This window comes from Anser brachyrhynchus (assembly GCF_964034855.1).
Source record: "Anser brachyrhynchus genome assembly, chromosome: 15".
Lineage (NCBI taxonomy): Eukaryota > Metazoa > Chordata > Aves > Anseriformes > Anatidae > Anser > Anser brachyrhynchus.
Window position 1 is genome coordinate 6706716 of NC_137733.1, and position 26857 is coordinate 6733572.

Consider the following 26857-nt stretch of genomic DNA (forward strand, 5'->3'; position numbering starts at 1 on the left):
CCCGCCGCTAAGCCCCGCCCCGCCGTTAAGCCCCGCCCCGCCGTTAAGCCCCGATCCCTCCGTTAAGCCCCGCCCCCTCCGTTAAGCCCCGCCCCCTCCGTTAAGCCCCGCCCCGCCGGCAGCCCGTGGCCGGGCCGGGGGGTGGTGCTGGGCGGCGTGACGGCCTGCCGCTGCCCGGGCACCAGCGGTGTTCCCGGGGGTGGTGCCGGGGCCCAGCCTCGTTAATGCCCTAACCGATGCTCCGGGTGAGGGACTTGGGCGCGCCTCAGGAAGCCGGTGGATGGCACCGAGCTGGGGGAAGCGTCCGTCTGCCAGGGGGCGGGGCCCTGCACAGGGACCTGGACGGGTTGGGTCGATGGGCAGAGCTCAGTGGGATGAGGTTCGACATGGGCCACAGCAACCCCATGCAGCGCTACAGGCCTGGGGCAGAGAGGCTCAAAAGCTGTGCAGAGGAAGAGGATCTGGGGGTGTTGGTCAATGCTCACCTGAACACGAGCCAGCAGTGTGCCCAGGTGGCCAAGAAGGCCAACGGCATCCTGGCTTGTATCAGGAATAGTGCAGCCAGCAGGACCAGGGAGGTGATCGTCCCCCTGTACTCAGCTCTGGTGAGGCCACACCTCAAGTACTGTGTTCAGTTTTGGGCCCCTCACTACAAGAAGGACATCGAGGCCCTGGAGTGTGTCCAGAGCAGGGCTACGAAGCTGGTGAAGGGCCTGGAACACAAGGCCTGTGAGGAGCGGCTGAGGGAGCTGGGGGTGTTTGGTCTGGAGAAGAGGAGGCTCAGGGGAGACCTCATTGCTCTCTACAGCTACCTGACAGGAAGGTGTGGGGAGCTGGGGGTCAGCCTCTTCTCGCATATAACTAGAGATAGGACTAGAGGGAACAGCCTCAAGTTGCGCCAGGGGAGGTTCAGGTTGGAAATGAGGAGACATTTCTTCTCAGAAAGAGCCGTCAGGCCTTGGGACGGGTTGCCCAGGGAGGTGGGGGAGTCACCGTCCCTGGGGGTGTTCAAGGAAAGGTTGGACGTGGTGCTTAGGGACATGGTTTAGTGGGTGACATTGGTGGTAGGGGGATGGTTGGACCAGATGATCTTGGAGGGCTTTCCCAACCTTAATGCCTCTGTGATTCTGTGACTCTATGATCTTGCACCATCCTGCACCTTCCTGTGCTGTCCTGCACTGCCCCTCTCTGTCTTGCACCGCTCTGCTCTGTCCTGCACTGCCCTGCACCGTCCTGTTCTGTCCTCGGCTGCCCCACTCGGTTCTGCCCTGCCCTGCCGTGCCCTGCCCTGCTCACCCTGCCTGCCCTGCCGGCCCTGCACCGCTCTCATTCTCCCACCGGGACAGCCAGGCCGGGGCGGATGGCGGGGGCAGCTCCCGGGGCTGGCCTCAGCGGCAGCTGGGCCACGCCAGCACCGCCTGTGAATCTCATCGCGGCGGAGGCTGCCCCAGGGAGCAGTGCGGGGGCCAAGCCTGGGGCCAGCCGTGCCGTGCGGGCAGACGGCGTCCGGCGGCGGCATGGCGGGGACGGTGCTGCCCCTCTGCCTGCTCCTCGCTGCCGCCCTGCGGGGTGGCCTGCCCGAGGCACCGGGACCCGCAGCCCGCACTGGCCCCGTGCTCCAGCGGCTGCGGATGCTGGAGGAGCAGGTGGGTGCCCGGGCTGGCCCGGGGGGGCTGCAGCATCGTGGGCTCCTGGGGCGGGGGGGGCTCAGCAGGATGGACGAGGGTTTATCCAGCAGGGCGGCTGCTTCACCCTGCTCCGTTGCAGTTTCGCCGTTTCCAGGAGGTGACGCTGAGCCATCTCCAGAGCATCGCCAGGAACTACAACATCTCCTACAACATCGACAGACGGTTTCAGGTGCTGGCAGAGCAGGCGGAGGCGGCCGACGCAGCCCGGGCCGTCCTGGGCGCCGAGCTGGCCCGCCTGGCTGCTGCTGGCCGGCGGCTGCACCGCAGGGTGAAGCGGCTGGAGGGGACGGTGGGTGGCCTGACCCCCCGGCACCACCTGCTCACTCGCCCTGAGGCCGGTGCTGAGCCACACAGCCCGTGGGACACAGTCCGCAGCCAGCATGAGCCACGGGGCCCCGTGCCCCCCAGCACTGCCAGCCCTCGGCCCCTGAAGGTGAGGCAGCGGCTGTGGGAGGAAGGGCACCGGCTGCTGGTGGAGACTGGGACCATCGGGATGCCCACGGAGGACACGGAGCCCCTTCGTGACGCCCAGGCTGTCACAGCGGCGCTGTCTGCCACGGCCACGGGCCCCCAGGAGCAGCTGGGGACAGGTAGGTGCGGGCCCAGAGGGGTGGCTGCTTCCTGCTGCCGCCAGGCTTGGCTGGGGGAGTGGGGGGGGGGTGTTCAAGCCCCAGTGCTGGCAGGAGGCAGAGCTCTCTGCCCTTCAGTTCAATTTTAAAACACAGGACTGCACTCAGATCCTGCAGTGGGAGTTAAAGAGGTTGCATGGCCCATGCCGGGGCACCAGGGACATTCGTCCTTGCAGCCCTGGCTGAGCGCTGTTCCCTTCCCCAGCCTGCGACGTGGGCCCCATGCTGCTCTCCCCCAGCGCCTCTGCCAGCAACGCGGCCGTCCTGCGGCCAGGGCTGCGCGCGGGGCTGTGGGCGCTGTCGCTCTGCACCTGGGTGCTCACCTCGGCCCCCCGCCTCGGCACCGTCCTGTACTACGCCAGCGAGGACGGGGACAGCAAGCTGGCCGTGCACGGCCAGGACAGGGATCCTGGATCCGCGCGTTTTGTCATCGGGGACACAGCGTTTCGGGAGCTCCCAGTGACGCCGCTCCTGGATGGCAAATGGCACCACCTCTGCCTCATCTGGTCCTCCGGCCGGGGCCAGTACCGCTTCTACGTGGACAGGAGGCTGCTGGCCGCCAGCTCTGGCTTCCAGCAGGGCTATGAAATCCCCGCTGGCGGCTCACTGGTGCTAGGCCAGCCGCAGGGCCACGTCAGAGTGGGATTTAGCCCCACGGGAGCCTTTGTGGGCCGGCTGGCCGGCTTGGCCCTCTGGAACCGGGCTCTCATGCCCGGGGAGGTGGCCAGCATGGCAACTGGCCAGGGGCTGCCCTGCAGGCCCCTCCTGACTCTGGCCAATGCCTCCCTGCAGGGTGAGGTGCAGGGGGTGGCGTGCACCTGCCTCGAGCACTGCCCGTGACGAGCCCGGCAGCTCACCGGTGGCTTGTGGTGCCTGGCCGGTGCGAGCCACGTCCCCCCGGGTGCTGGGACACCAGGCAGCGGGCTGTCTCGTGGCCAGGCCGCCGCTGGTGGGCTGTTGTATCCCCTGGGAAGTTGCAGGCTGGTTTGAGGTGTTGGGGGCGCCAGGCAGAGGTACCCCCGCACCCCTTCCCTCCCTGCTCGCTGCCTGCAGAGCTGCTGCCCCGGCCAGGGCATGCCACCAGCTCCAGGGCACGGTGCGTGCTGAGGCAGGGCACAGGAGCTGGGCAGCCAGGGTTCAGTGGGGAATCGTAATCTGATTTTCAGGGCTGTGATGCGATTTTCACAGCAGTGATGCGGAGCCCCCACGTCTGGTCACGTCGCTGTGCCTCCCCGTGGGGCTGAGCACCCGAGGGAGGCAGCTGGGTGCTCCCAGCACTGCTCTCACCCAGGGGGTGCCGAGGCTCTGAGGCGCGGGGCCGGGGGAGCAGGCGGCCACGTGGAGGCCTGCTCCTGCCTCCAGGAGCACGTACAGCCCTCTCGTTCCTATTAAAACGCTCCAGGCAGAGAGGAAACCTCATTTATTTACGGTCTTGCCCTTCCCGGTACTGCTCGGCGACACTCTGAGCCCTGACGGGCACAGGGCCCGGAACAAGAGGGCGTGCGGCAGCGGGCAGGCAGCGGCACAGCGTGCCCCCAGGTGGTTTCACGCCCTGCGGCCTCCCCGCAGGCCGGCTGCCCCCACGGCCCCGCAGCCGGTGCCCGGCCGGCGGCTCACGCTGGGCACGGCGCTGCGGGGAGCGGGGAGCGGGGAGCGGGGCTCGGTCACCCGCTCGTGCTCGCCGCGTGCCCCCTGCCCAGCAGCTTTTGCCACTGAGTCAGGCGGCGGGGGCGGCACGGAAACACCCGTGACCGTGACCGGGAGCGAGCCGGAGGGGGGGGGGGGGGGTCTGGCAGCCGCCCGCTGCCCGCGAGGCCCCGGGGGTGGCGCCGGGCTCTGCGCTGCCCCCCTGGGTGTGTGTGTGGGGGGGTCCCCCCGCTCCCACCGCCGCCAGGCCTCGGGCCCGACGGGACTACAACTCCCATGGTGCCGCGGGGCGCGGGGCCCGCGGCGCTCACGTGACGGCGGCGGCGGCGCGGGTCACATGACCGGCCGGCGAGGCAGGGGCCGGCGGAGCCGCGCCGCCGCCGCCGCGCATGGCCAACGTCGCCAAGAAGGTGTCGTGGTCCGGCCGCGACCCCCGCGACGAGGACGAGGACGGGCCCGCGGGGGAGAGCACCCCGCTGCTCAACGGCACCGGGCCCGGGGCGCCGGGCGGCTCGCGCCAGGTGGGGCCGTGCTGCGCCGCTGGGGGCTCCGCGGGGGCCCGAAGCGGGCGGGGCCCGGGGCCGGCGCCGGGCGGGGGCCTCCAGCCCCGGGGGGAAGCCGGAGGGAGCCGAGGCCGGGCCCGAGGCGGCGGGGCTGCGGCTCCCGCGGGGCCGTTCCCCCCCGCTCCCGGTTAGCTGGGCGCCCCCAGGTAACCGAGCCGCGGCTCGGAGCGCGCTGCGGGGCCGGGGCCGGGGCCGGCCGGGGTTGGGGCCGTCAGGGGGCGTCCCCGCGGCGTCCCGGGGGTGCGGGCTGCCGCTGACAGCGATCTGGGGCTTCCCGGGAGCCTCCAGCCCAGGTGAGAAGCCGGGCTCTGGCAGCCGTTAGCACGGACGGCTCGTCTGGCATGATCCTGCGCTGCCCTGCTCCTGGGCAAGTCAGAACAGCGGGCTAATGAGGCTAATTAGAGGGAAGCGCAGGGTTTGTCGGGCTGGAAGTTTCTGCTGCGGCTCTGCAGGCCGGGGACTCGGCTGGCTGGGAGGAGCTGGGGCGCTTCTGCAGCTGTGCTGCTCCGAAAGTAGAACCGGGGCCTGTGCAGCAGTGCCGGGTGTGTACCCAGCACGTCTTGTCTTTAAAAATCGTGTGGTGAACTGTGCGGGCCTAGAGCATGTTACAATAAGGCTTAACTACGTCCCTCGGCTGCAGGTCGGTTAGGGCAGGGTTTTTCTGGGTGGCTCCGGAGAAACATCCGAGCCCACGTTCAGCGGGGCCGGTCGGTGGTGCTGAGACACCTGGCCCCGCTGCTGTGCTTCACTGTGGCTCTGGGCAGGACGGCAGGACAGGCACCGCTGCTCCCTGGCAGTGTCTCTGGCACCGAGACTGAGCTGCGTGGCACAGCTGCCGCTCCCGACGTGTGCCCGAAGTGCCCCGTACCCCGACGGAGCCCTCCGTGGCTCTGAACTGCTCCAAGCACAGCACGCCCCCTCCAGGAGCGGGACGCGGGAAGTGTCACCATGTCCCTGCAGCTGTCCGTGGCCAACTAACGCCGGTAGGAGCGCAGCCACGTGCGATAACTCCGTGGCACCAGGCTGGGAGGCTGCAAAGCCAAGAGAGGACAGCTTCGGCAGAGGGTGGGAGCCATTCAGCCCCTGGGAGGTTTCACCTGGCGGCACGGTAGTGCAGCAGAAACGGCACCAGTGGAGTTTCTTTTCTTTCTCACGTGTTCGTTGAATGGAAATGAAAGTGATCTTAGTGACAAAAGGAAGCACGGGTCTTTAGTTCCCCAGCTGCCTGCTGCGAGCAGTCGAGGGTGAGAGGTTAGGAAGGGCTGTTTGTCTGGACGAACGTGCCCGTGGTTATAGAGGGGGTGCCGCAGGGATGTGGCTGGAGCCTCTCTGTTTTGGGGCTTGCCAGCTGGCCGGGAAGGGGGCTGGGCATGGCTGCGGAGCTGCGTGAGCCTTCGTCCCCTCCTCGGGACCTCCTGGTGGCTTGGGTCTGTGACGGTGTGAGGGGCCGCCGGTACCTCTGGGCACCGCGTGTGCCGGGGCGCGTGGGGCGCCTTGCTCTCCCGTCCTCAAGTCGCGCGCAGCCTGTCGGTTCTCAGGCTGCCAAGTGGGTGGACAACTTTAGTAACAGCAGCTGAATTCCATTAGCTGAAGGTACTTTTTGAAAAAGATGCCCATCTCGACTGTGCTTACCCGGCAGAGGAGGGACCGTGCTGAGGCCTGCAGCTCGTCTCGCGGCAGCCCCGAAAGGGCCCTGGGGGCTGGGAATCCTTTTCTTCCTTCCTGCTGCTTTCACAGTTTGTTGTTGTGTGGGCCCCTGATGCGGTCTGCGCCCTGTGCTGCGCCTTATCTCGCCGATAGCAGAAAGCCACATGCGCCCGGAGTCGGTTAGCGAGGAGCAGGGGGGTGATAAGGAACAGCTTGCGGGTGGGCGCCGGGCGCCGGTGATGCCCTGCAGGGAGCGACCTCGCCGGCTCCCCACGGAGACGGGCTGCGGGGTGAGCCAAACGCTCCCTGTTTGTGGGTCTTCAGAGCAGAGTTTGGCAGGCACTGAAAGGCTGCTGTGCGCACAGCTGGTGGTTGTCCTGCGGGGGTTTTAGATAGCCCCGGTGGGAGCTGGTCCGCTACTCACCAGCCGGGATTGCTGCGAGACGAAACGCCCCGGTGGCATCGCACGCAGCAGCGCCGCTTATCAGATCTGCAGAGCGCCCGCCGGTTTGCTTACGTGGGCTCCCGTGGCTTGTTGGGAGCCGCAGGGCCAAGCCCTGGCCGTGCTGCTGGCTCTCCTTACACCCCGTGCCGCTGCTGGGGTTCACCTTAAACTGCCGCTGCCTGGTCTCTGGGCTGGTCCTTCCGGGGCCTGAGCACAATCTGGTGACTGAGACCTTTTGCCATTTATTTTTTCTCTTTTGGGACTGATGCTGAGTTTGCCCCTGCCCGTCACAGAGCATCATAAGGGGAAAGGCAGCTCTGGAGGTCTCAGCCCCTGCCAGGAGCAGGTCCCTTAGGCTGGGCGGCTCAGCCCCACATCCAGTGGGGGTCTCTAGACCCCGGTTTCGGTGTATCGCCACCCTTGGGGTGACAGCTTTTCCCTAAGCAGATATTCCCTTGCTATAACTTGTTTGCTGCCTGATGACCTATTGATGCAGAGCTTTGGGGAACATCTGGCTCCGTCTTCCCTGGAACCTCATTAGGTCACTGGACACAGCAACAAGATCTCCCTCAGCAAGCCAAGCCCTCGGCTTCTCCTCATGTACCTTAGCGTGTGCCGCAGCCCCTGGCCGTCTTGCTGCCTGCGCTGGGCTCTCCCCTGTGTCTCGGTGCCTGCCTTGTCCCGTGCAGCCCGAGCTGGCTGCGGTGACCTGGGACCCCCCCCTCAGCCTGTCCCCTGGGCTCACTGCAAAGCTGCCTTCTAGCTGCCGGGGTTGGTCCATCCCAGGTGCAGGGTTCTGCATCCCCCTCTGTTGAACTTTGGGGGGTCCCCGCAGCCTGTTGAGGCCCCTCTGAAGAGCAGCTCTGCCCTCCGGCGTATCAACTGCTCCGTTACTAGAGACATTAAGCAGGTTTGGTTGTGACCAGCAGTCCGTATTGAGGCTCTGCTCACCTCTTTGCACAGCTCAAAACGAGTGAGGAATTACCTCTAGCACCTAACCGGGGCAGGTGCCGAGGGCTGGGTAACGCTGTCGTTCGTCCCCTGCTGTTGGGGGCAGCTCTTGCAGGGGGCTTCCCCGGTGGGCTTGGGGCAGGAGAGCTGCCAGTCCGTCTGCAGCCGCTGGGCTTCAGGAACAGTGCGTGCTGATGTATGGAAATAATTGCTCTGCAGTCACACCAGCATCATACGTGCCCGGGAGCCTGCGTTTGGAAAGCACTCAGACTGGGGTCATGTTGGCCGTGCGCTAAGCGGTTCTTTGAACCGTGCACAAATAACTTGCTGTCTGTGCCCCTGGCCGTCTAAATCCCTCCATGTCCCTTCTGTGGAAGGCGGGTGCTGATGGAGGGAGCTTTTGCCCATCCTCCTGGCATGTGATCCCCCGTGCCAGCTGAGACGGAGCCAGCCCTCCGCTTCGGCAGCGACTCGGGCTGCACAAACGCCGGGTGGGGGGAGCGGGGCAGGGCCTCTCCGTGTCACGATGAAAAATTGCTGCGGGATCCGCTGGAGGCCCGACCCCGGGCGTGAGCAGGGAACGTGACACGAGTGGTGGCTTCCAGCTCGGTTCCCTGTTCTCGTCCGGGGTGTGTGGCATCTAACGGGAACCCTAAACCTGCGTGCTGCTTGAAGCCTCCTCTGAACGGTCTCTGCTTTCACCCTGCCGGAGCTGCAGGGTGGGGACCGGGTCTTTTCCCTGGCCCCGGGGCAGTGGGGTCCCGGCTGGGAGCTCTGTGCCACCAGGGCAGCTGGGCACTGAAACAAGTAGCTTCTGCTTCTGGCTCTTGACTCTGTGGGTTCCCATCTGCTCCTGTGCCTCCCCCGGGGAGGTGACAGCTTTGTGGGTGCCTGGCTCACGGGATGAGTTTGAGAAGCAGGGGCAAAACCCATCTGCAGGTCAGGGAGTAAATAGGAATGGGGAGCTGATGGAGAAGTGCGAAAATAGGTCAGGCTGCCAACACAAAGGGATATTCTTCATCTGCGGTGACGTGCACGGCTCCCGGCTGCTCTGGCCTGCGCGTTCCAGGCAGGATCGGGGGGGATTAAGGCAGGAGGGGCTTGGTCTGGGATCTGCCGGCTTGCTGGCCCCTGCAGAGAGGGACCGACGTGCTGGGAGCCCCGTTGCTTGCTATGGCTCGTCTATTCCCCAGTCTGTCAGCAAGGCTGTTTGGGAATAGGGATGAGGGCTTTGGGCTGTTCTTAGTGACCGTGCTGCTCGCACCCTGGTGCCCGTGCGTTTCCCAGCGGTGGGGGTGATGGCGGGGGCGATGGCAGTCTGCGTGCTGCTGGTGGGGCTCCTCGTGGCGCTGCCCAGCTGCAGGCTCAGCCACAGCCCTCGCCTGCGTTGGCCAGGAGATGAGAGTTGCCCAAAATAGTCCCCAGACTCCTGCGTTATGCAATTGTGCTGCTAGTGACAAGCCTGAGAAAGGAGAACCTGCCTTCCCGGAGGCGCTGGCAGCGGCCGCTCCTTCCCGGCATCGTCCTGGGCCCCGGCTGCAGAGCAACGCGCCGCTTCCTCCTGCGCGCGCGGCGCTGGGACCTGGGCACGCCGGGGGTCTGGGGGGAAATGGGCGCCTGGGAACTCCCCAGGGGAGCAGATGGCAGAGCAAAAACGTGCCATTAGCCATCTCTTAGTGCTGGCCTGGCTGAGGAGCAGCCGCAACAGGCCCTTGTGCTTGTGACCGCAGAGTAGTATTTTTTTGGGGGGGGGGGGGGGCAGTGCATGGGGACGCTGTGCGTGGAGGCAGCAGCCCACCCAGCAGCAGTTTTGGAGGGCAGGACCCAGCCTGGGCCCGAGGTGTGGGTGGCACTGGTCAGAGTGCCCGCAGGCAGCCCCGCTCCTCCGGCGTGGGGGAATCATGGTCTGGGGATGCAGCTGGAAGGCGAGAAGTGACCGGCCTGCGTCTGGGCTGTGGGGCAGCCACCTCCCTGCCGCGTCCCTGCCAGCAGCTCTTGGTGGGTGCTGCCCCTCGGGGGGCTCTGGCCGTGGGCAGCCAGGCGGAGGTCGGCGTGAGGGGGGAGAGCTGGGACTCGCTGAGCCGGTGGCTGTGGCGCGCTGGGGAACTGACCCGGTTTTCCCTTCTCTTTGCAGTTCACTCCTTCTTCCTTGCTGCGCACTGGCCAGCTGAGCAATGTGGATCTCAACGAGGACGTCCGTGAGCTGGTGAGTGGCACAGAAGGGGGATGTTGCCGAGCTCCCTGCTGCAAATAACCCGCGGGGATGCTCCCAGGTCAGCAGTGTCCGTAACGGGAGACCCCTGGCCGTCTTCCACTGGTGGCACCAAGTGCTGCTCTCTCCCTGAATCTTGCTTGCCACATGAGGGCTCCTGCGTGGTCCTGCTGGAGAAGTGGGTGCTGCGGCAGTGGAGAGGCGTTTCCTGCGCTGGTACCCCTGGTGACGGGGTGGTCGTAGTGTGAACCAGAGATCTGGCGTGGCCGAGCGATTTGGGGGGGGGGGGGGGGGGGGTGAAGAGCACGGTACAAGTGCTGGCTGGAAGCACAAGTGCCCTTTTGTGTTGTTGTGGTTTAAAGGGCTTGTTGGAGCTCTGGAGCAAGCTCGGAAGCTGCTGAAGATGCATTTGTGTTCCAAGCTCAGGCTGGCTCGGTCTCCCTCCTTCCTGGTCCTTTCTCTGCTGGGCTCTGCCCTCCTGGTTTGTCTAGTTCTCTCTGTTTTCATCTGACAGCCCTCAGTAGGCACCCAAAGGGGTGGTCGCTGGGGCTGGGCCACGACCAGCTCCCCGTGAGGCTTCCTCCTGGGCCGGGTGACCTGCGTGGCGCGAGGAGCCCGCTGCTGCTCGGCCCCCGTGTCGCTGGTTGCCCTTGGCCAGAGAACGCCGTGGCTGCGCCGAGCGGCAGGTCCTGACTGCCAGCCAGGCGCAGAGCTCAGCACCAGCTCACAGCACCCGGCCAAGCAGCTCGGGCTGGGGGAGCAGCTGCCGGCGCCGGGCGCCCTGCGGGAGCCCCTGGCACGGCGTTGCCCTGCCCCGAGGTCCGTGGCCTTGCCTGGAACGGGACAAGAGCAAATGCAGAACCGAGTGGGGCGGGGAGGATTTCTTCCTTGTCATGTGAGCTCCTGCCCGGCTCAGGCAGCGGGCAAGAGAAGCAGCTTTGACTCAGCACGCAGGCAAGGGAGGGGACCTGCGGTGTGACAGCAGCTGGGGAGAGATCTCAGCTGGGCTCCTTCCCAGGGGCAGGGCTGGCAGCAGGTATCTTGCGGAAACTCAGGTTTCAACCACCCACCTGGAAAATCTCCTCTCCCCAGATTGTCCTGCCTCAGTTGTGGAGCTTCACAAAGTGCGAATGGGAAGAATTCTGTGAAGAATTCAGTAAGAAATATTTTAGGTGGAAAGAAATGCGTCTTAATCCAGTGCTTTGGAGAAAAGGCTGGGCCAGCTTTGGCTGTAGCTGTAACTCAGGGCCAGGAAAAGGGCATGTGATGCTGGGGGGGCCTCCTGCAGCCTCGGTGAATGCCCTAAATCAGAGCCAGGAGAAGCTTGCGTGATTGAAGGCGTTTGTGAAACAGAACTTGATTTCTGCCCAAAACCGAAGGTCTGCTTGAAATAGCTCCTTGCTTTAGGCCAAAGGAATTTCCTGCCGAGGAGAAACGTTGCCTTCCGCTGGGAGCACGGGGACGCCGTGTTAAAACGTCAGGTCGGTGCCGGCTGTGCCAAACCTCCGTCTGCCTGCTCCTTGCTCCCCCTGCGTGGGGCTGCCCCTGGGCAGATGTCCTGCCTGGGACAGAGGAGGTGGCCAGGGGTTCAGACGCAAAAGGCTCTTTGAATCGGTTTAAATCTGCCGCATGCGCTGTCTGGTGGAAAGTCACCCCAGGTCCTGGCCTCCTGGGCAGCCTCACTCGGGCCCCTCCCGAGGAGTCGTGCAGTAAAAGCAGCCCCACGGCGGCGGGGTGGCGCGGGCGCTCGGTGTCAGCAGTTACCTCCAGGCAGCCGGCGAAGCGAGCAGGTCCCTCCCCGGCGCTGCAGGAGCGCCCGGCCCGGCCCCACCGACCTGTGCGTTGTGTCCCGCAGGAGACGGAGCTCCCTCGGCCGTATCCCAATGAGATCCCCCACAACGAGAAGCTCCTGTCGCTCAAGTACGAGGTATGTGGGCCCCCGATCCTCCCTCATCTGCCCTGTGGGGAAGGAGCAGGGTCCAGGAAGGGAAGAGATGCAGCACTATGGGGCTGCGGAGGGCATGGGTGAGGGTCTGAGGCTGGCCCTCCCCTGGCACAGGCGTCTTCGCCTGCATTAGAATGACGGAATGGCTCAGGTTAGAAGGGACCTTACAGCTCGTCCAGTTCCAACCCCCCTGCCATGACCACACCTCTCACCAGATCAGGTTGCTCAGGGCCCATCCAGCCTGGTCTTGAACACCTCCAGGGATGGGGCATCCACAGCTGCTCCGGGGAACCTGTGCCAGGGCCTCACCGCCCTCTGAGTGAAGCATCCTAACCTCTAAATTGAATCTCCCCTCCCCCTTGTCCTGTCGTCATCTGCCCGAGCAAAAAGTTGCACTCCATCTATTTTATAAGCCCCCTTTAAGTACTGAAAAGCTGCGATAAGGTCACCCCGCAGCCTTCTCTCCTTGAGAGAACTGAACAGCCCCAGCTCTCTCAGCCTTCCTTCACAGGAGAACTAAAGACACTAAACAGCATCTCCCTCTTCTGAACTAGAGCCTGGACTATGACAACAGTGAAAACCAGCTGTTCCTGGAGGAGGAAAGGAGGATTAACCACGCGGTGAGTCTCGCCGCGACGTGGCTGCCCGCTGTTCCTGCAGGCTGGCACCACAGCTGAGCCAGCCCTGCTGAGGGGAGGCGCGGGGAAGCCATCGCCCGCTGCCCGCTTCTCTGTGCTGGGGCTCAGAAGCAGCTTGAGCCACGGTGGGTTTACGGGCATCAACCAGCTTGTGGCGAGCAGTGAAAGCTTGGAGCAGGGCAGCCAGATCCACAGGAATCCAGCGTGGTGTAAGGGAGGGCTCAAACAGGAGCTGGCCCGGGTACACGTGGTTGCGTTGCTGGGACGGAAACGGAGCAGAGGGACACCTGGAGCATCTGTGTAGGGAAGGCCTTCTCCTGGGGGCTTTGGGAGTCAGTGCTGCAGCAGAAAACAACAGGAGAGTCTGCTGAGAGGCCTGATGGAGGCGGGCAAGCTGGAAAAACTCATATACTGTCCAGGGATCCCTTGGGGGGGCAAGGGCACTGGGGGATGGCTTGAAACAAGTCAGCTGTGGCCGGGCTTTGCAGTTCTGCGCCTGCCTGTGTCGATTCTCCCTGGGCAGCTCTCCGCAGCCTGCAGCTTAGGCCTGGATCAGGAAAGGTGGCCAGGTGGGCTGGGAGCCCCCCCCTTGATGCTCTTGGGGGCTGACGGCTGTTTGTCTGTCCGTCAGGCCTTCCGGACGGTGGAGATCAAGCGCTGGGTCATCTGTGCCATGATCGGCATCCTTACCGGCCTCGTCGCCTGCTTCATCGACATCGTGGTGGAGAACCTGGCCGGGCTGAAGTACCGAGTGGTGAAGGACAGTATCCTCACACGGAGAGCCGTGGCCTCCTCCTGGTGGCCGTGAGAGGGGCAGAGGGCAGCGCTTCCTCCCAGGGGCTTGGTGGCATGGGTCCTGCTGCCCGTGGTGCTGAGCTGTGGTAATGGAGGAGGCTGTGCTATGTGCAGGGCCTGCTGCGCCCGCCGCAGCTCAAGGAGCTCCCTGGCGACCCTTAATTGCGGTGGGAGGCGTGTTACTGAGCTGGCACTGGCCTTTCCTTGATCCGCCGCCTCAGACATCGACAAGTTCACGGAGAAAGGGGGCCTGTCCTTCTCTCTGTTACTCTGGGCCACCCTGAACGCCAGCGTGGTGATGGTGGGCTCTGTTATCGTCGCTTTCATAGAGGTAAGGGTTTGGAGGCCACCCGCCTGGGGGTACTTCTGTAACATCAAACGCGTTTCTGCTGAATTGGCTCTTGGAAGTGCAGTTCCGTGGTGCTGGCCGGGAAGGGCTCCGTCTGTGAGGTAAGATTTCCCCTCAGGTGTCAGACCGTCAGGGCGCGCTGCCCTTCGTCTGCAGCCCCAGCAGCTTGGGGCAAAGGAGGTGGCAGAAAGGTGTGCTCCAGCCTCGGAAGCAGGCACGGCTCTTGCTCTCGTGTCAGTCCGTGCAAGCCTCGGGCCTGGCTCAGCCTCTTTGCTTCGTGTGTACGTGAGCGTCTGCAGTGAGCAGGCTGGTCAGGTGCCTCGGAGGCACGAGAGGACAGGCCGGCAACTGGCTGCTGACCTCTGGGGGCAGGCTGTGGCTGAGAGGGGGGCGATGGCTCCCTGCGAGCCTCTCTGAGTCATCAGCGTCTTCCTTGTTGCTTTGCCCTCGCTCCTGTAAAGCTCTCCCTGGCCACCAGGTGAGAGCCTCCTGCAGCGCTGGGCCTCTTGCCACGGCGCCGTGCTGGGGAGGACCTCGTGTCCCACGAGAACCCGCCAGCGGCTCCTCCCTCAGGGGCTGCGTGTCTGTGGAGGTGCAGTGGGTGCAAGCCCACCTCCAGAGCCTGTCGGCAAGCTTTGGCCTTGTCTTTGAGCCTTCCCGAGGGTATGTTGGTGTGCCCTGTGCTTTAGGGACAGGAATAAAGTGACCAATGCGGTCCCAGTCTCTGTCCTGTCCGTGGCAGCCACGAATCCCTTCCCTGATCCCCACAGCCCGTGGCAGCCGGCAGTGGCATTCCCCAGATCAAATGCTATCTCAACGGCGTGAAGATCCCGCACGTCGTCCGCCTCAAGGTAAGCAGCAGCTCGTGGGATGAGCACCTTCCGCGCGTGCTGGGCCGGACCCAGCGAGTTGTGCCCTCGTGCCGTGGGGCGCTCCCTGCGTGTGCCGTGGCAGAGCCGCAGCCGGGCTCCCCGCGGCGCTGCGGAGCGCCCCCGCACCCTCGTGATGCGCTGTGCCTTTTGCTCTGTTTTGCAGACCCTGGTGATCAAAGTCTGCGGGGTCATCCTCTCGGTGGTCGGCGGCCTGGCCGTTGGGAAGGTGATGTGCACGGGGCTCTCTCGGGCGCGCTGCAGGCGCGGTGTTACCCGCTGCGGTGCAGCCTGGCTCTGGGGGCTGGCGCTGGTGGCCCCGCGGTGACTTCCCACTCTCACTCCCTGGTCTGCTGGCCAAGGTGACCGCGGCACGGCCGCTGGGGAGCGGCAGAGGGCGTGCAGTGCCAGCCCCAGACCTGTGGTGCCACCAAGAACACGTCTGTGTTCATCCCCAGGGGTGTGAGATGGGGGGCACAGGTGCCCCCTTGGGACCTCGCTAGCCTGCCTGCTAGGGCTGGGGGCAAGGAGGGCAGCCTCGGCAAGCCTCTGTCCCCTCTGCTGGAGGGGGAGCTGGTGGGAACAGGAACCACTCAGTAGAGTGAGGATCTGGGGGGGAAACATCAAGGTCTGCATCTGCTAGAGGGAATTCTCCTGGGCTAGACTTGAAGAGATGGAGCTGGTACAGGCAGAGCGTGTTGCTGGGTGCTGGTGCCCAGCTCCTTCAGGGCAGTGACCTGAGGAGAAGCAGGCAGCCTTCCCCAGCTTCCTGCAGCTCCAGGGGTTCTTCCTTCCCCTGCCTGACCCTGCTCTCCTGCCCGCAGGAAGGACCCATGATTCACTCCGGAGCGGTGATTGCTGCTGGCATCTCCCAGGGGAGATCCACGTCTTTGAAGCGAGACTTCAAGGTTGGTGCTCAGGGCTGCGGGGCTGTGCTGCAGGGGCTCTGGACATGTTCCCTGGCCGTCCCTATCAGGCTTCCCCAGCCAGGAGATGAGTGTTGCGTAGCCCTGTGTGTGCTTCTGAGCTCCAGCAAAGGGCCTGTGCCTCCCTCCCTGCTGAGGCTTGGGGTCTGTCAAGCGATGGCCCCTGAAAAATGGCATTGTGAGCATTGAAAGGGAGGAGGGGGCAGAGCTCTGTGCCAGGGGCAGTGTTCCCTCTGTTCCCATCCCCATTGGGTGGAGGAGGAAAACTCTCCTTGCACTGCCAGCATAAGGTGAGCAACGTAAATCTTAACACAGCTTTCATATGAAAGTTGGCATGATATGAATTTTGCTACGTGTTACCATGAAATGCAGAAAAAAATCCTACGTGCATGTTAATATTTTTCATTGTACCATCACAGGAATAATTGTCTGTGAACGTGCTGGTCCTAAATTAATCTTCTGCAAGTTACTAGGATGCTAATGTTAGTTGCATGGCATCATCCACGCAGCTTGGAAATTAGGTTGGAAATTAGGAAAAATTCAGGCTGGAAATTAGGAGAAATTTCTTCTTAGAGTGGTCAGGCATTGGGACGGGTTGCCCAGGGAGGTGGGGGAGTCACCGTCCCTGGGGGTGTTTAAGGAAAGGTTGGACTTGGTGCGAAGGGACGTGGTTTAGTGGGTGATAGTGGTGGTAGAGGGGTGGTTGGACCAGATGATCTTGGAGGGCTTTCCCAACCTTAATGACGCTGTGATTCTGTGATCCACCAGCACCTCTCCCTGGCGAGCCAAGACCTGCCTGGTGCCAGAGCCCAGCCCCAGCCTGCCTCTGGGGTGCTGGAGCTCGGACTGCCTCGGGGAAGGTGTCTGGAGAGAGGGAGGGAGCTGTGGTCTCCAGCCCGCGCTGCTTGAATCCCGTCCTGTGCCCCTGGGGGTGCCCGGGATGGGCTGTTCCTTGGGGTTGCGTTGGTGGCAAGAGGTCACGTGTGGTGTTCCCCGTGTCTCCTCCTGAGCTCATGCCTTTGGCCAGCCCTGAACCTGCCTTCGCTTGGGTATTTCAGATCTTCGAGTACTTCCGCAGAGACACGGAAAAGAGGGACTTTGTCTCGGCTGGAGCTGCTGCTGGTGTCTCGGCTGCGTTTGGTGCCCCTGTGGGTACGTGTCTCGGTTCTGATGCTGAGCAGCGCCTGCATGCACGTCTTACCAGGAGGTTGCTCCTGCCTGCGCGGGGGTGGCTGCAGGGACCTAGGACACTGCAGGAGCCTGGGCCAGGGGAGCCCAGCGTTTACCTCCAGGCTCAAACACTTGCCTGGAAGCCCGGAGGGTAGGTGATGTGTGGTGGGAACATGTGAGCAACTGAATCTGGTGTGCTGCCATCCTCTGCCAGCTCCAGGACTGAGAAGAAAAAAACAGCTGCACCAAATGTGGTGCCCCGAACCTTCCCCAAAAGTGCCTGGCCTCCCTCCAAGCTGTCCTGTCCTGCCCTGCCCTGTAGGTCCTGGGAAGAAAGGAGGTGGTTATCTGTGTCTAATGCTAAACTCCTCCCTGAGATGGGGGAGGACAGTGAAGGGGCTTTGCTGCAAGCAGTATGTCGTCGGTGGCTTGGTGGGCTTGGCTGGTCCCTTCCCCGGAGCCCGTCGGTTGTGGGCTGGGTGGGTTTGGCTGCCTCGGCTGGTGCTGCTGGGCAAGGGTCCGTGGTACGTGCCCGTTGTGAAGACATTTGTTTGTCTTGCGCTTGCAGGGGGCGTCCTCTTCAGCTTGGAGGAGGGGGCTTCCTTCTGGAACCAGTTCCTGACGTGGAGAATCGTAAGTGCTGGGAAGCAGAAGCAGTAACTCAGGAGCTGCCAGCTCCGGGTCTGTGTGCAGCCCCTGGCGCTCTGGGATCCCTCCGTGCCCAGCAGCAGCTCCTGGGGTCCTGCTGCTGGGCCTCCGGGGGCCTGAGCCAATTGTGTCTGGAGCCCTCTCCGCCGTCCTCTCCAGTGCTCTGGGAGCTGTGCCTCAGGGAGGCCTGTGACACTGCTGTGGCGTTTGGGAAGGCCTGATCTGATTAACACAGGGTGTGCTGGCATTGTCTTCCCGCCCCGCCGTGCCCACGGGGCTGGGTGTCCCACAGCTGTGTGCCTCCTGCCGTCCCTCCCCTGGCTGGGCGTCCAAGGGATCAGGGCATCTCAAATCCCTTTCTAGTCCCCAGGGGCTGAAGTTGGGTCTGGCTGAGCAAGGCAGTGTTCTCTGAGGCTGCTCACCCCTTTTCCAAGGGAGCTGGCAGCAGAGAGGCAAGAGGAAGAGCAAGCCCATGGTGTAAGCTGCCCAGAGTGCAGCCATGGGGAACGTGGCCGCTTGTCTCCAGCACACGGCGGGTGCCAAGTCCTAGCCAAGAGCTCGGGGTGTTTTGGGGTAGCACGGAGGGAGCAAGGCTGGATGTGTCCAGCAGTGACTCTGGGCTGCATCTCTTTCTAGTTCTTTGCCTCCATGATCTCGACGTTCACTCTGAACTCTGTCCTGAGCGTTTACCACGGCAATGCTTGGGATCTCTCCAGCCCTGGGCTCATCAATTTCGGCAGGTTTGATAACGAGGTATGGCACGGATACTCTTCTGCGTAGGGCTCTGTTGGGGTGTTAGAAGCAGCATGGGGGGGTTGGGGACACCAGTATATCTTCACACGTTGCCTGGGGACTGAGGCAGGCTCCAGGCTTTGGCTGGATCCCAGGCCCACCGATGCGAGCAGAAGGTGTTTCTGCAGCCCCCGCCGGGTGCTGCGGGGTGTGCAGGGGATGTCCTGGGGGAACTCCAGGAGCCGCTCTGGCTCAGGCTTGTGCTGCCTGAGCAAATGGTGACTCACTGCAAAAGGGTCAGCAGATCTGAAACCCATCTCTTGTTTTTAGAAAATGGGATACACAATCCAGGAAATTCCTATCTTCATCTTTATGGGCGTGGTTGGTAAGAGTTCTGCTCTTTCAATTCGATTAGTCTGAATAATTCCCTCTGTTCTCTGTCTGGGCCTAAAAAACTTCAGGATCCTGTTTCCTGGGGGAGTGGAAAATCCATTTAACTCTAGAGCAGAGGCTGCTCGTGGGGCTTATGGGGGTGAGAGCTGGATCCCGGGCCAGCCCTCGCTCACCCCTGTAGCAAAGGCGAGCCCGTTTCAACTGCGTCCTGCAGTCACTCGTTGGGGTTGGTGTGTCGTGGCAGCCCAGTGCGCTCAAGCTGTCGTGCTTCAGCCACCCTTACCCCTCCGGAAAGGGGAAACAGAGCGCATCAGGCACTCCCCAGCGTGCTCACCCAGCTCTGCAGCTGCCTGGGTGTCTGTTTGCCTGTCCCTAGTGCTGGTGCTGTGACGCTGGTGCTGGGCTCCCCTTGGTTTCAGGGCCTGGCATCCTCCACGCTCTGTGGGGCTGCCCAAGCAGGGGCAGCACCTGTGTGTCACACTGGATGTGTTGTCGATGTCTCCCTGAGCTTCGCTGTTCCTCTTGCCCCTTGGGCAGCCACCGGAGGGTGAGACCTGTGTGCTGACGTTTCCCTCTTCTGCGTTTGCAGGCGGGATCCTGGGGGCTCTGTTCAATGCCCTGAATTACTGGTTAACGATGTTCCGGATCAGGTAAGAGCTTGTAGGCGGCAAAGATGACTGAAATGGGTTGGCTGGCACCTTCTGTGCTCCCTGCAAGTGGTGTTCCTACCCAGAGCCAGGCTGTAACCTCATACCTAATGTGTAACGTGAGAAATGACAGCTGGAAGCCGGCGCACAAAGATGCCACGTGCCTCTTGCTGCCCGCAGCCGAGGCTTTGACCCACAGCACCCTGCCTTTGCTCTGACCCTGCTGTGTTTCTCTTTAGTGACCTGAGGGCCCAGACAAGTGCAAATGCTGTGCACGCCCAACTGTTACGTGTTTCTGAGAGCTGCTTAACCCCGTGTGATGTGCCAAGTGGGTCGCAAGTGACCCTGCACAGTCCAGGAGGGCAGAACAGGGGCTCCTGGGGGGGGCCTGCAGATGCCCACGGGGCTGTCTTTTGAGAGCCAAATCCACGTGCTGCCCTGGGGCACAGCAGGACCCTCGCTCCTCTGTGAGGAGACAGCTCAAGAACCAGCTCTAGTTGGCTGGGGCCTGCAGCAGCTGCCCTCCTGTTCCCGGCACAGCCCTCCGTGCCCTCCAGCCCGTGAGGCCTGCCTGCAGCCCACCGCCGGGCACCCCTGGGTGCTGCTGGGGCAGAGCCGGCCCCACCGCTCCGCTCCCCTCGCAGGTACATCCACCGGCCCTGCCTCCAGGTGATTGAGGCCATGCTGGTCGCAGCGGTGACGGCGGCTGTGGGGTTCGTCATGATTTACTGCTCTCGAGACTGCCAGCCCATCCAGGGGAGCACGGTGGCCTATCCCCTGCAGGTAGGAGGTGCTGGGGGGAGACCCTGAGCCTCGGCGGAGGCTGGGAGCTGAGCAGGGGAACGAAATCCTGCTGGGCCTTGCTGGTTCCCCTGCAGTCAGTGCCTTCTGCTCCGGGTGGAGCTGGAGACCCCAGTGCAGCAAGCAGGGGATGGTTCTGCTGGCCGGCCTGACCCAAAGCTCTGGAAATAAAAGCAGCTGGCTGCTCTTTCATCCAAGTCCTGGCTTGGCAGGGACAGAGGCAAAGGCACCGGCCGGCAGGCTGTCACCAGCCAGATGGCAGTGGGGCCTGGCTGAAGCTGTGAAGTGGTGGTGTGGGCATGCGAGAAGCAGCGTGGTTGTTGGAGCCCTTTGCTCACATTTTGGGCGCTTTCCTTTGTGCTGCAAAGAAACGTGTGAAGCTGCCAGGCCAGGGATCCTGGAGAAGCATCTCTCTCGTTCTGACTTCGTTCCGTTCTCCTCCCGTATGGCAGTGCCCTGCCCTCCAGCGGGGGTGCCCCAGATCCCCAGGTCTGCCCTGGGCTCCTCCTCACCGTAATGCCCAGCTCAGAGATGTGAGCCCCGCTCGTGCTGCAGCGTTACTTTGCGGGGGTCTCCGCAATCACCAACAGCAAATGAGCCGGGTAGAAGCCCTGCGGCGGTGGTGTCCTTGCAGCCTGCAGCTGCCTTCTCGCCAGTACACAGCCGCTGTGCTCCGCAGCCAGACGGAGCCTGGCAGCCTTTGCTGCCACAGGGCAGCTCACATCTGCCATTTCTAACTTGTTTTTTCCTTTCCCTCCTTAGCTTTTCTGTGCTGATGGAGAGTACAACTCAATGGCCACTGCCTTCTTCAACACACCTGAGAAGAGTGTTGTCAACCTCTTCCATGACCCTCCAGGTCTGCCTGCCTAGCGAATGCTTCCTCAGACAAGAGCAGAGTGGGGCAGGGTTTGTGCTCGGTGGCTGATCTGTTCCCTCCTTGCTTGTGGGACAAGGCAGGGGGCGGACAGCCCGGGAAGGCACGATGGGATCCTGCCGAGCCCTGTGCGGGGCAGCAGGGAGTGAGTGGCTGCGTCGTGGTGCGACAGCGAGGGGCTGTGCTGCTGGCGGCCCGCTGGATGCGCGGGAGGGGTGATGTGAGCCTGTGGGCATCCAAAAACCTGCTGCTGTTGCTGCACCACGGCTGAGGTTGGCCAAAAGCCTTTTGAGTGAGCTCAGGGAGAACAGGCCGGGCAGTGCCTGCTGTGTGCCGAGGCACCCAGTAGCTTGGCCAAAGGGCTGCGGTCTTGGGGCAGCTGGCGGACAAAGGCTCGGTTCTGTCCGTGTGTGTCTGCAAGCTGGCACCTCTGAGTGGCGTGGGAGCATGTCTGGGCCTTGCTTGTTCTCTGGAGACTGTCCTGGAAATACCCCGGGCTGTTTTCTTGCTTAGCAGGGCCTTTTGCCCCTGAATGACTTTACCTTCTGGGCAGGTTGTGGAGGTGGATTTCTGGAGTTTGGATTTGCTCGAGAAATTAAATTTGGCGTTCATATTCCAGCTCCCATTTCCCTTGGACCCCATGTGACGATAACGTGCTCTCTTCCCCCGGGCCTGCTGCTCTGAGTTTTAGACCCTCGGTCTGGGGTGTGCAGCTCAGTACTTGGCACGGTGACGGGTGTCCCATGTCTCAGGGCTGCTTCCTGCAGCGCTGGGCCCTTCCTGGTTCCGTGCTTCGGTCCATTGACCCCTCTGTAAAGGAGAGAGGTTGCAAAGTATGAATTCAGACTAGACTAAGCCTGCTCATCAGTCCTAAAAGTAGTACTAGGCTGAGTCCTGGGGACGACAGTGTCTCACTGTGCTGCGGGACAACATGAAGGCATGCCCCGCACCATGGGGGCTGCGTGACAGGGAGGGTGTTTATAGAACCTGCTCTGTTGAGCTGATCCCAAAGCCGACTGTAGCACCTCCGTCCTGCTGACCTCGTCCTGCAATGCTGGCAGTCCCTCGGGACTTTGCAGAGTTCGTCATTTTTCCTTGCAGGAAGCTGAGAAATGCAGGGCTGAAAGGGGCTGGGTCGTCGTGGGTCATGAGATGGAGGAAGTGCGTGTGCTGGACTCAGTGGGATGGGAGGGCTTTGGATGGCACTGGCAGGGTGCTTGGTAGAGGCAGAAACAACCCAGAGAGCCAGATCGAAAGGCTTGTGCTGTCAGGGAGGGTGCTGGGGGGGAAGTCTGGAGGAAGGTGCACCCGACAGGAGGGGCGTTGTCTGCTGGGAGCGAGTGTCAGGGGCTGCTGCTGTCTGTTCTCCCCTGGCTGTGGAACCAGCACTGACTCTTTTCTCCCCACCCCAGGTTCCTACAACCCCATGACGCTGGGGATGTTCACCCTGATGTATTTCTTCCTGGCCTGCTGGACGTATGGCCTCACGGTGTCTGCGGGGGTCTTCATCCCTTCCCTGCTGATCGGCGCTGCCTGGGGGAGGCTGTTCGGCATCTCCCTGTCCTACCTGACCAAGGGCTCGGTGAGTGTTTGATGGGAAGGGGCACTGGGGGGGAGGATGTGGCACCCAGCTCTCCTCATCTTGCTGCTGGCCCAGCTGCATGCGCAGGCGGTGTGCGCAGAGCTGGCTGAGAGCCCAGCACGGGGGCCTGGAGAAGTGTGGAGCGCGTTGAGTCCTCGCTTGATGTCTTCCTGGGCTGTGTCTCTGGGCTTTCTTCAGTCCCAACGGAACCCTGCCGACATCTGGGCTGCGCAGAAGTCCTCAGGCACTTCCTGCTCCTTGGGAAGGGGGTTCTGGGGCCAGGGCACTGCTTGTTATCCGTGGATGACCTTGGAGTCAGCAGCTGACTGAGCCCTTTCTCTCTCAGATCTGGGCTGACCCTGGGAAGTACGCCCTGATGGGAGCTGCTGCACAGCTGGGTGAGTTGCCCCCCCCCTTTGGGACTTGTGGCCACCTCTGACTCGTGTCACAGTGAAGGTGGCAGGGCAAGAAATGGTCTTTGCTTCCCTGGTGCAGCTTTTTCCCCTAGCTGAAGCAAAGCCTGTGTGGTGTTGCTAAAACCCCAACCCGGCTGTCAGCTCCCTAACAGCCCTGCCAAGTGTTGGGCTCGTCCAGGGCAGCAGCTGGCCCCGTGCGGCCCCGGGGCTGGAGGTGCTGCAGGGCTGAGGCCTGGCTTGGGTCTGGCAGCTCTGCCGTCCCCTGGCCCCCCCCGGCCCCCCACGGATCGTGGGTCACTGGCACTTGGTGCCCTGTCTCCTGCCCGCAAAGCTGATGGAGGCGAGCAGCATCCCTGGGTGGGTCGGACGTGCTGCCTGCCTCGTGGGGTGCCTGTGTGGGAATCCTGGGTTGCTGTTCAGAGACTGAGGGGCCTTGGGTGCTCTCCCCTGCCCCCCTAAGTCCCTGCTCCTTTTGGGTGCTTCTTACAGGTGGGATAGTGCGGATGACGCTGAGTCTCACGGTCATCATGATGGAGGCAACAGGCAACGTTACCTATGGCTTCCCCATCATGCTGGTGCTGATGACAGCGAAGATTGTGGGAGACTACTTCGTGGAGGTGAGGGCTGGCTGTGCTCACTGGGAGCCCAGGACTGGGCGAGAGGCTGCGGGTGAGGATTTGGGGTACTGCCAAGCCGGGGAAGCTGTAAGTGAGGGCTGGGGGTGTTGCAGAGCCGGTGGACTCTCAGAGGGGAGCCGCTGCCTGGCTCCCCCTCAGCATCTCAGCAGGCCTCTCCTGACAGCTCGGCTCTCCTTGCAGGGGCTCTACGACATGCACATCCAGCTGCAGAGCGTGCCATTCTTGCACTGGGAGGCCCCGGTGACGTCCCACTCCCTCACGGCCAGGTAGGTGGGCTGGGGGACACCACCACCACGCAGCTGCAGCCCTCGGACCGTGCTGTCGGCCCGAGTGGAGAAGGGTGGTGGTGACCTGCTTTGGTCACAGGTGCCTGATGGTCACCGGCGCCATCAGTCCAGCCCCTTCCCCAGCAGGGTGAAGTCCCTCTCCGTGGTTATGGGGAGCAAGGAGGTGTGTGCGTGGCGGGGTGAGTTCAGGGTGTGCTGCCACTGAATTGTTTCCCCCCGATTCTTCCCCGCAGGGAGGTCATGAGCACTCCCGTCACCTGTCTGCGGAGGATCGAGCGGGTGGGCACGGTTGTGGACATCCTCAGCGACACCTCCTCCAACCACAACGGCTTCCCCGTGGTGGAGAGCAACCCCGACACCACCCAGGTGGGCTGGGTGCCCCCCGGGGGGGACCGGACCGCAGCAGCTCGCGAGGGCATGTGTCCGTGGTCGGCTGTGCGAGGGCTGGCCGTGGCGTGGGACCCTCGTGCTCGCCTCCCCTCCCCAGCCTTGTTTTTACACACGGTGCTCTGTTGCAGGTGGCAGGGCTGCGGGGTTTGATCCTGCGCTCCCAGCTCATCGTCCTGCTGAAGCACAAGGTGGGTGGTGCTGCACAGAGGCTGGGTGGGCTGCCCCGGGGCCCTGCTGCCCCGGCCCCACCACCGCCTCGGGCCCTTTGGTACCTGCCCTGTAGGGAAGGGCTGGCAGAGCATCCCTGTCATCTCCCTTGGCTCTCCGTTTGATGGGGGCCGCCGTGCAGCCCGTGGGCATGTTGGTGTGCCCAGCAGCCTGCTGTGCCTCACTGGGCTCGCAAACCACCCCTGTAATCAGAAGCAAGCTGCTTCTCTCTGGGTGCTCCACCTACCTCATGCTCCTGTCCTCTTCCCTTCTTACCCTGCCTTGGTGCCCTGGTGTGGGCTGTGGGGCTGCAGTGCCCCAGTCAGCATCTGGGGATGGTCGCTGATGGTGTCTCTCCCCCCCCAAGGTTTTTGTGGAGAGGGCCAACCTGAGCCTGGTGCAGCGGCGGCTGAAGCTGAAGGATTTCCGGGACGCCTACCCCCGCTTCCCCCCCATCCAGTCAATCCACGTCTCCCAGGATGAGCGCGAGTGCATGATCGACCTGAGCGAGTTCATGAACCCCTCGCCCTACACCGTGCCTCAGGTAACATCCAGGGGCCCCTCTGCGCCCCAGTCTATCAGGGAGACGACCACTCTGGGGAACCATAGCCAGCTGGGCTCTGTGACCCATTCGGCCCCGATCTGCCTTGCAGGAGGCGTCTCTGCCACGAGTGTTCAAGCTTTTCCGGGCCCTGGGCCTGCGGCACTTGGTGGTTGTGGACAATCGCAACGAGGTGAGTCCCCAGGGCTGCCAGGCGCTTGCTGCGTGCGGGCAGACTGGGCTCTTTGGGATGCTGCTGTTGTCCCCAGGCTCAGCTCGCCAGCACGGGGCCTCATGCTGTCCCTTCCCGGCAGGTGGTGGGCATGGTCACCCGCAAGGATCTCGCCAGGTACCGCCTGGGGAAGGAAGGACTGGAAGAGCTCTCGCTGGCACAGACGTGATGTGGGGCAGCGCTGCCCAGCGGGATCGCACGCTGGCCCCTCTGAGACTGGGACCCTCATTTGGTAGGGGCAGGGAGAGGACTGGGCTGGCTTGTGGAGGTATCGTGGTGCCTGGAGCACTGGCACAGCTGTTCTGCCCTGGCTCTCCCGTGTATCGCTGCCTTCCCACCTCTGCCAGCTCCTCTCCTCCTCGCCCTTTCCTCTGCTTCCCTGAGGGATCAAAATATGCTGTTGGTTCTGTTAGCTCTTTGAGTAAGCTCACCGAGGGTTGTGTGAAGGCTGGAGCATGCCTGGGGAGCCCAAGTGCCCTGCTGAGCTGGGTACTGTCTCTCTGCCCTGGCCCCTGCCCTCTGTCTCTGCTGCTGCCCTGGGCATTCCGGGACTGGGCACCTCCTCTGGGGCTGAGGCTGGCTCTGTGGGGAGGGGAGGTGGCCGGGCTCTCCCCTGCTCCCAGGGCCCTGTCCCCTCTCCCCATGCTGCTGCTGCCTGGGTTGGGCTGAGCCCTGTGTCTCTGTTACTTTGGCCAGAGGGGATCCCTGCCCTGCCCCACTGTGCAATAAAAGGGCTCCAACGGTTCAGCAGCTGCTGTCTCTTGCTCTTTCTTGGCTCCCTTGACTGCTGTGCCCCTAAGCCTATGAGGTGGGGGCACAGTGTGGCCCTTCCTTGTGGCTTGGAGGGGATAAGAAGGGGAGGGTGTCCCTCGGGTGGTGGTGGGCCTGGAACGTGACCCTAGTGTGTTCCCCTGTGCCTCCAGCCCTCCCCTCAGCCTCCTCAGTGCTGCTGCATCTCCCCTGCAGCGATACTGGGTTGAAAGTGACCCCAGCTGCGTTTCTGTACTTCCTGCACCTTGGTCCAGACCTTTGCAGCAGCCTAGGTCCTCCTAGCCTTGGCTGGTGCCCCCCAAAACCAGCCACCAGATCCAGCCCCAGGGAGAGAGCCGAGCCTGCAGCTCCCTGGGTGGTGAGGAGTGCTCCAGCCCTCACAGTTCTTTGCCCTCTAAGCTCCAACTCCTTTATCTTCCTCTGCCCTCATTACCCTGGGTGCTGGCCGTGGCCCTGCTCTGTGCTGCACCCCTGGGCCCGGTCCCTGCCCTGGGGTGCGAGTGCTCTGCACTGCGTTCTCCTGGGGGGGAGCTGGGCAGGGAGAACCTGGCATCTGGGGGCTTTCTACTGCGGGCTACTTCTGTGCTGAAATAAACCCTGTTTGTACTTTTACGTGGTGGTGCCTGGCTCTTGCTTCCCTCCTCCCCTGGCCCTGCTGCCTGGGCTCAGCGCAAGGCGTTGGGCTCGGGGGAGCCCCTCAGGAGCTGAGACCCTGGGGTTGGTGCTGGGGGGCGCGAGCAGCCTCCCCCTGCATGTGCCATGGGGTGGGGGTTGCTGTATGAGAGGTCCCTGGCAGGCCTGGGCTGTTCAAGGTTGTCCCTTCCTGGGTGCTTTTCCCTTTCAAGCCTGACAAAGAGCCACCACAAAGACAGGGATGCCTCTGCCAGGCCCTGGTAACAGCGCCGGGCTCCCGCGGCAGCCAGGAGGCCGCAGGGAAGGGCTGGCTGCGCCGTGGTGCAGCCCTGTCCTCCCGCCTGGGTCTGACACCCAGCAGTGCGGTGGTGGCAGGTCCCTGCTGCCTGGGCAGGCATCGGGTTCCCCGGATGGCAGCCGGGCGCTTTATGAGGCCCTGTGCTGCCCTTTGCCCCAGCGCAGCTGAGATAAGGGGATGGGATCCCCCGAGTTGGGCCCGCAGAGCAAACAGGGGCTGTTGGCTCCTCCAGCCACCGCGCTTCCCTCCTCCTGCTCCTGGAGGGCTGCAGAGCCCTTTGTCACCAGAGGCAG

At 63.3% G+C, this 26857-nt stretch overlaps 2 protein-coding genes across 3 annotated transcripts; both read left to right on the top strand.

The window, feature by feature from the left end:
- The first annotated feature begins 129 nt into the window (after positions 1–129).
- On the top strand, positions 130–4082 carry PTX4 (pentraxin 4). Of its 2 annotated transcripts, XM_080557231.1 has the most exons (3): positions 1380–1646; positions 1768–2278; positions 2523–4082. In XM_080557231.1, exons 1-3 carry the CDS (start codon positions 1518–1520, stop codon positions 3155–3157), a joined length of 1275 nt encoding a protein of 424 aa, XP_080413357.1. In that variant the 5' UTR covers positions 1380–1517; the 3' UTR covers positions 3158–4082. The 2 variants fall into 2 exon arrangements, with proteins under 2 accessions (XP_080413356.1, XP_080413357.1); XM_080557230.1 differs by having other exon boundaries at positions 130–2278.
- Positions 4083–4280: 198 nt separating this feature from the next.
- Positions 4281–26245, top strand: CLCN7 (chloride voltage-gated channel 7). The gene is made up of 25 exons (XM_080557227.1): positions 4281–4485; positions 9705–9776; positions 11638–11709; positions 12282–12347; positions 12997–13129; positions 13382–13491; positions 14280–14360; positions 14545–14607; positions 15203–15286; positions 16363–16456; positions 17043–17107; positions 17759–17875; positions 18185–18239; positions 18837–18897; positions 19539–19677; positions 20458–20551; positions 21982–22151; positions 22498–22549; positions 23057–23184; positions 23386–23471; positions 23726–23858; positions 24011–24070; positions 24457–24633; positions 24743–24823; positions 24945–26245. Exons 1-25 carry the CDS (start codon positions 4354–4356, stop codon positions 25029–25031), a joined length of 2412 nt encoding a protein of 803 aa, XP_080413353.1. The 5' UTR covers positions 4281–4353; the 3' UTR covers positions 25032–26245.
- The last annotated feature ends 612 nt before the right edge of the window (positions 26246–26857 follow it).

Coding starts and splice junctions, on each gene's coding strand:
- PTX4 (XM_080557230.1), top strand. CDS start 1,138: ATGATCTTGCACCATCCTGCACCTTCCTGTGCTGTCCTGCACTGCCCC. Junction 2,279..2,522: donor CCAGGAGCAGCTGGGGACAG/GTAGGTGCGGGC, acceptor TCCCTTCCCCAG/CCTGCGACGTGGGCCCCATG.
- CLCN7 (XM_080557227.1), top strand. CDS start 4,354: ATGGCCAACGTCGCCAAGAAGGTGTCGTGGTCCGGCCGCGACCCCCGC. Junction 13,130..13,381: donor GTACCGAGTGGTGAAGGACA/GTATCCTCACAC, acceptor CCGCCGCCTCAG/ACATCGACAAGTTCACGGAG. Junction 13,492..14,279: donor TTATCGTCGCTTTCATAGAG/GTAAGGGTTTGG, acceptor TGATCCCCACAG/CCCGTGGCAGCCGGCAGTGG.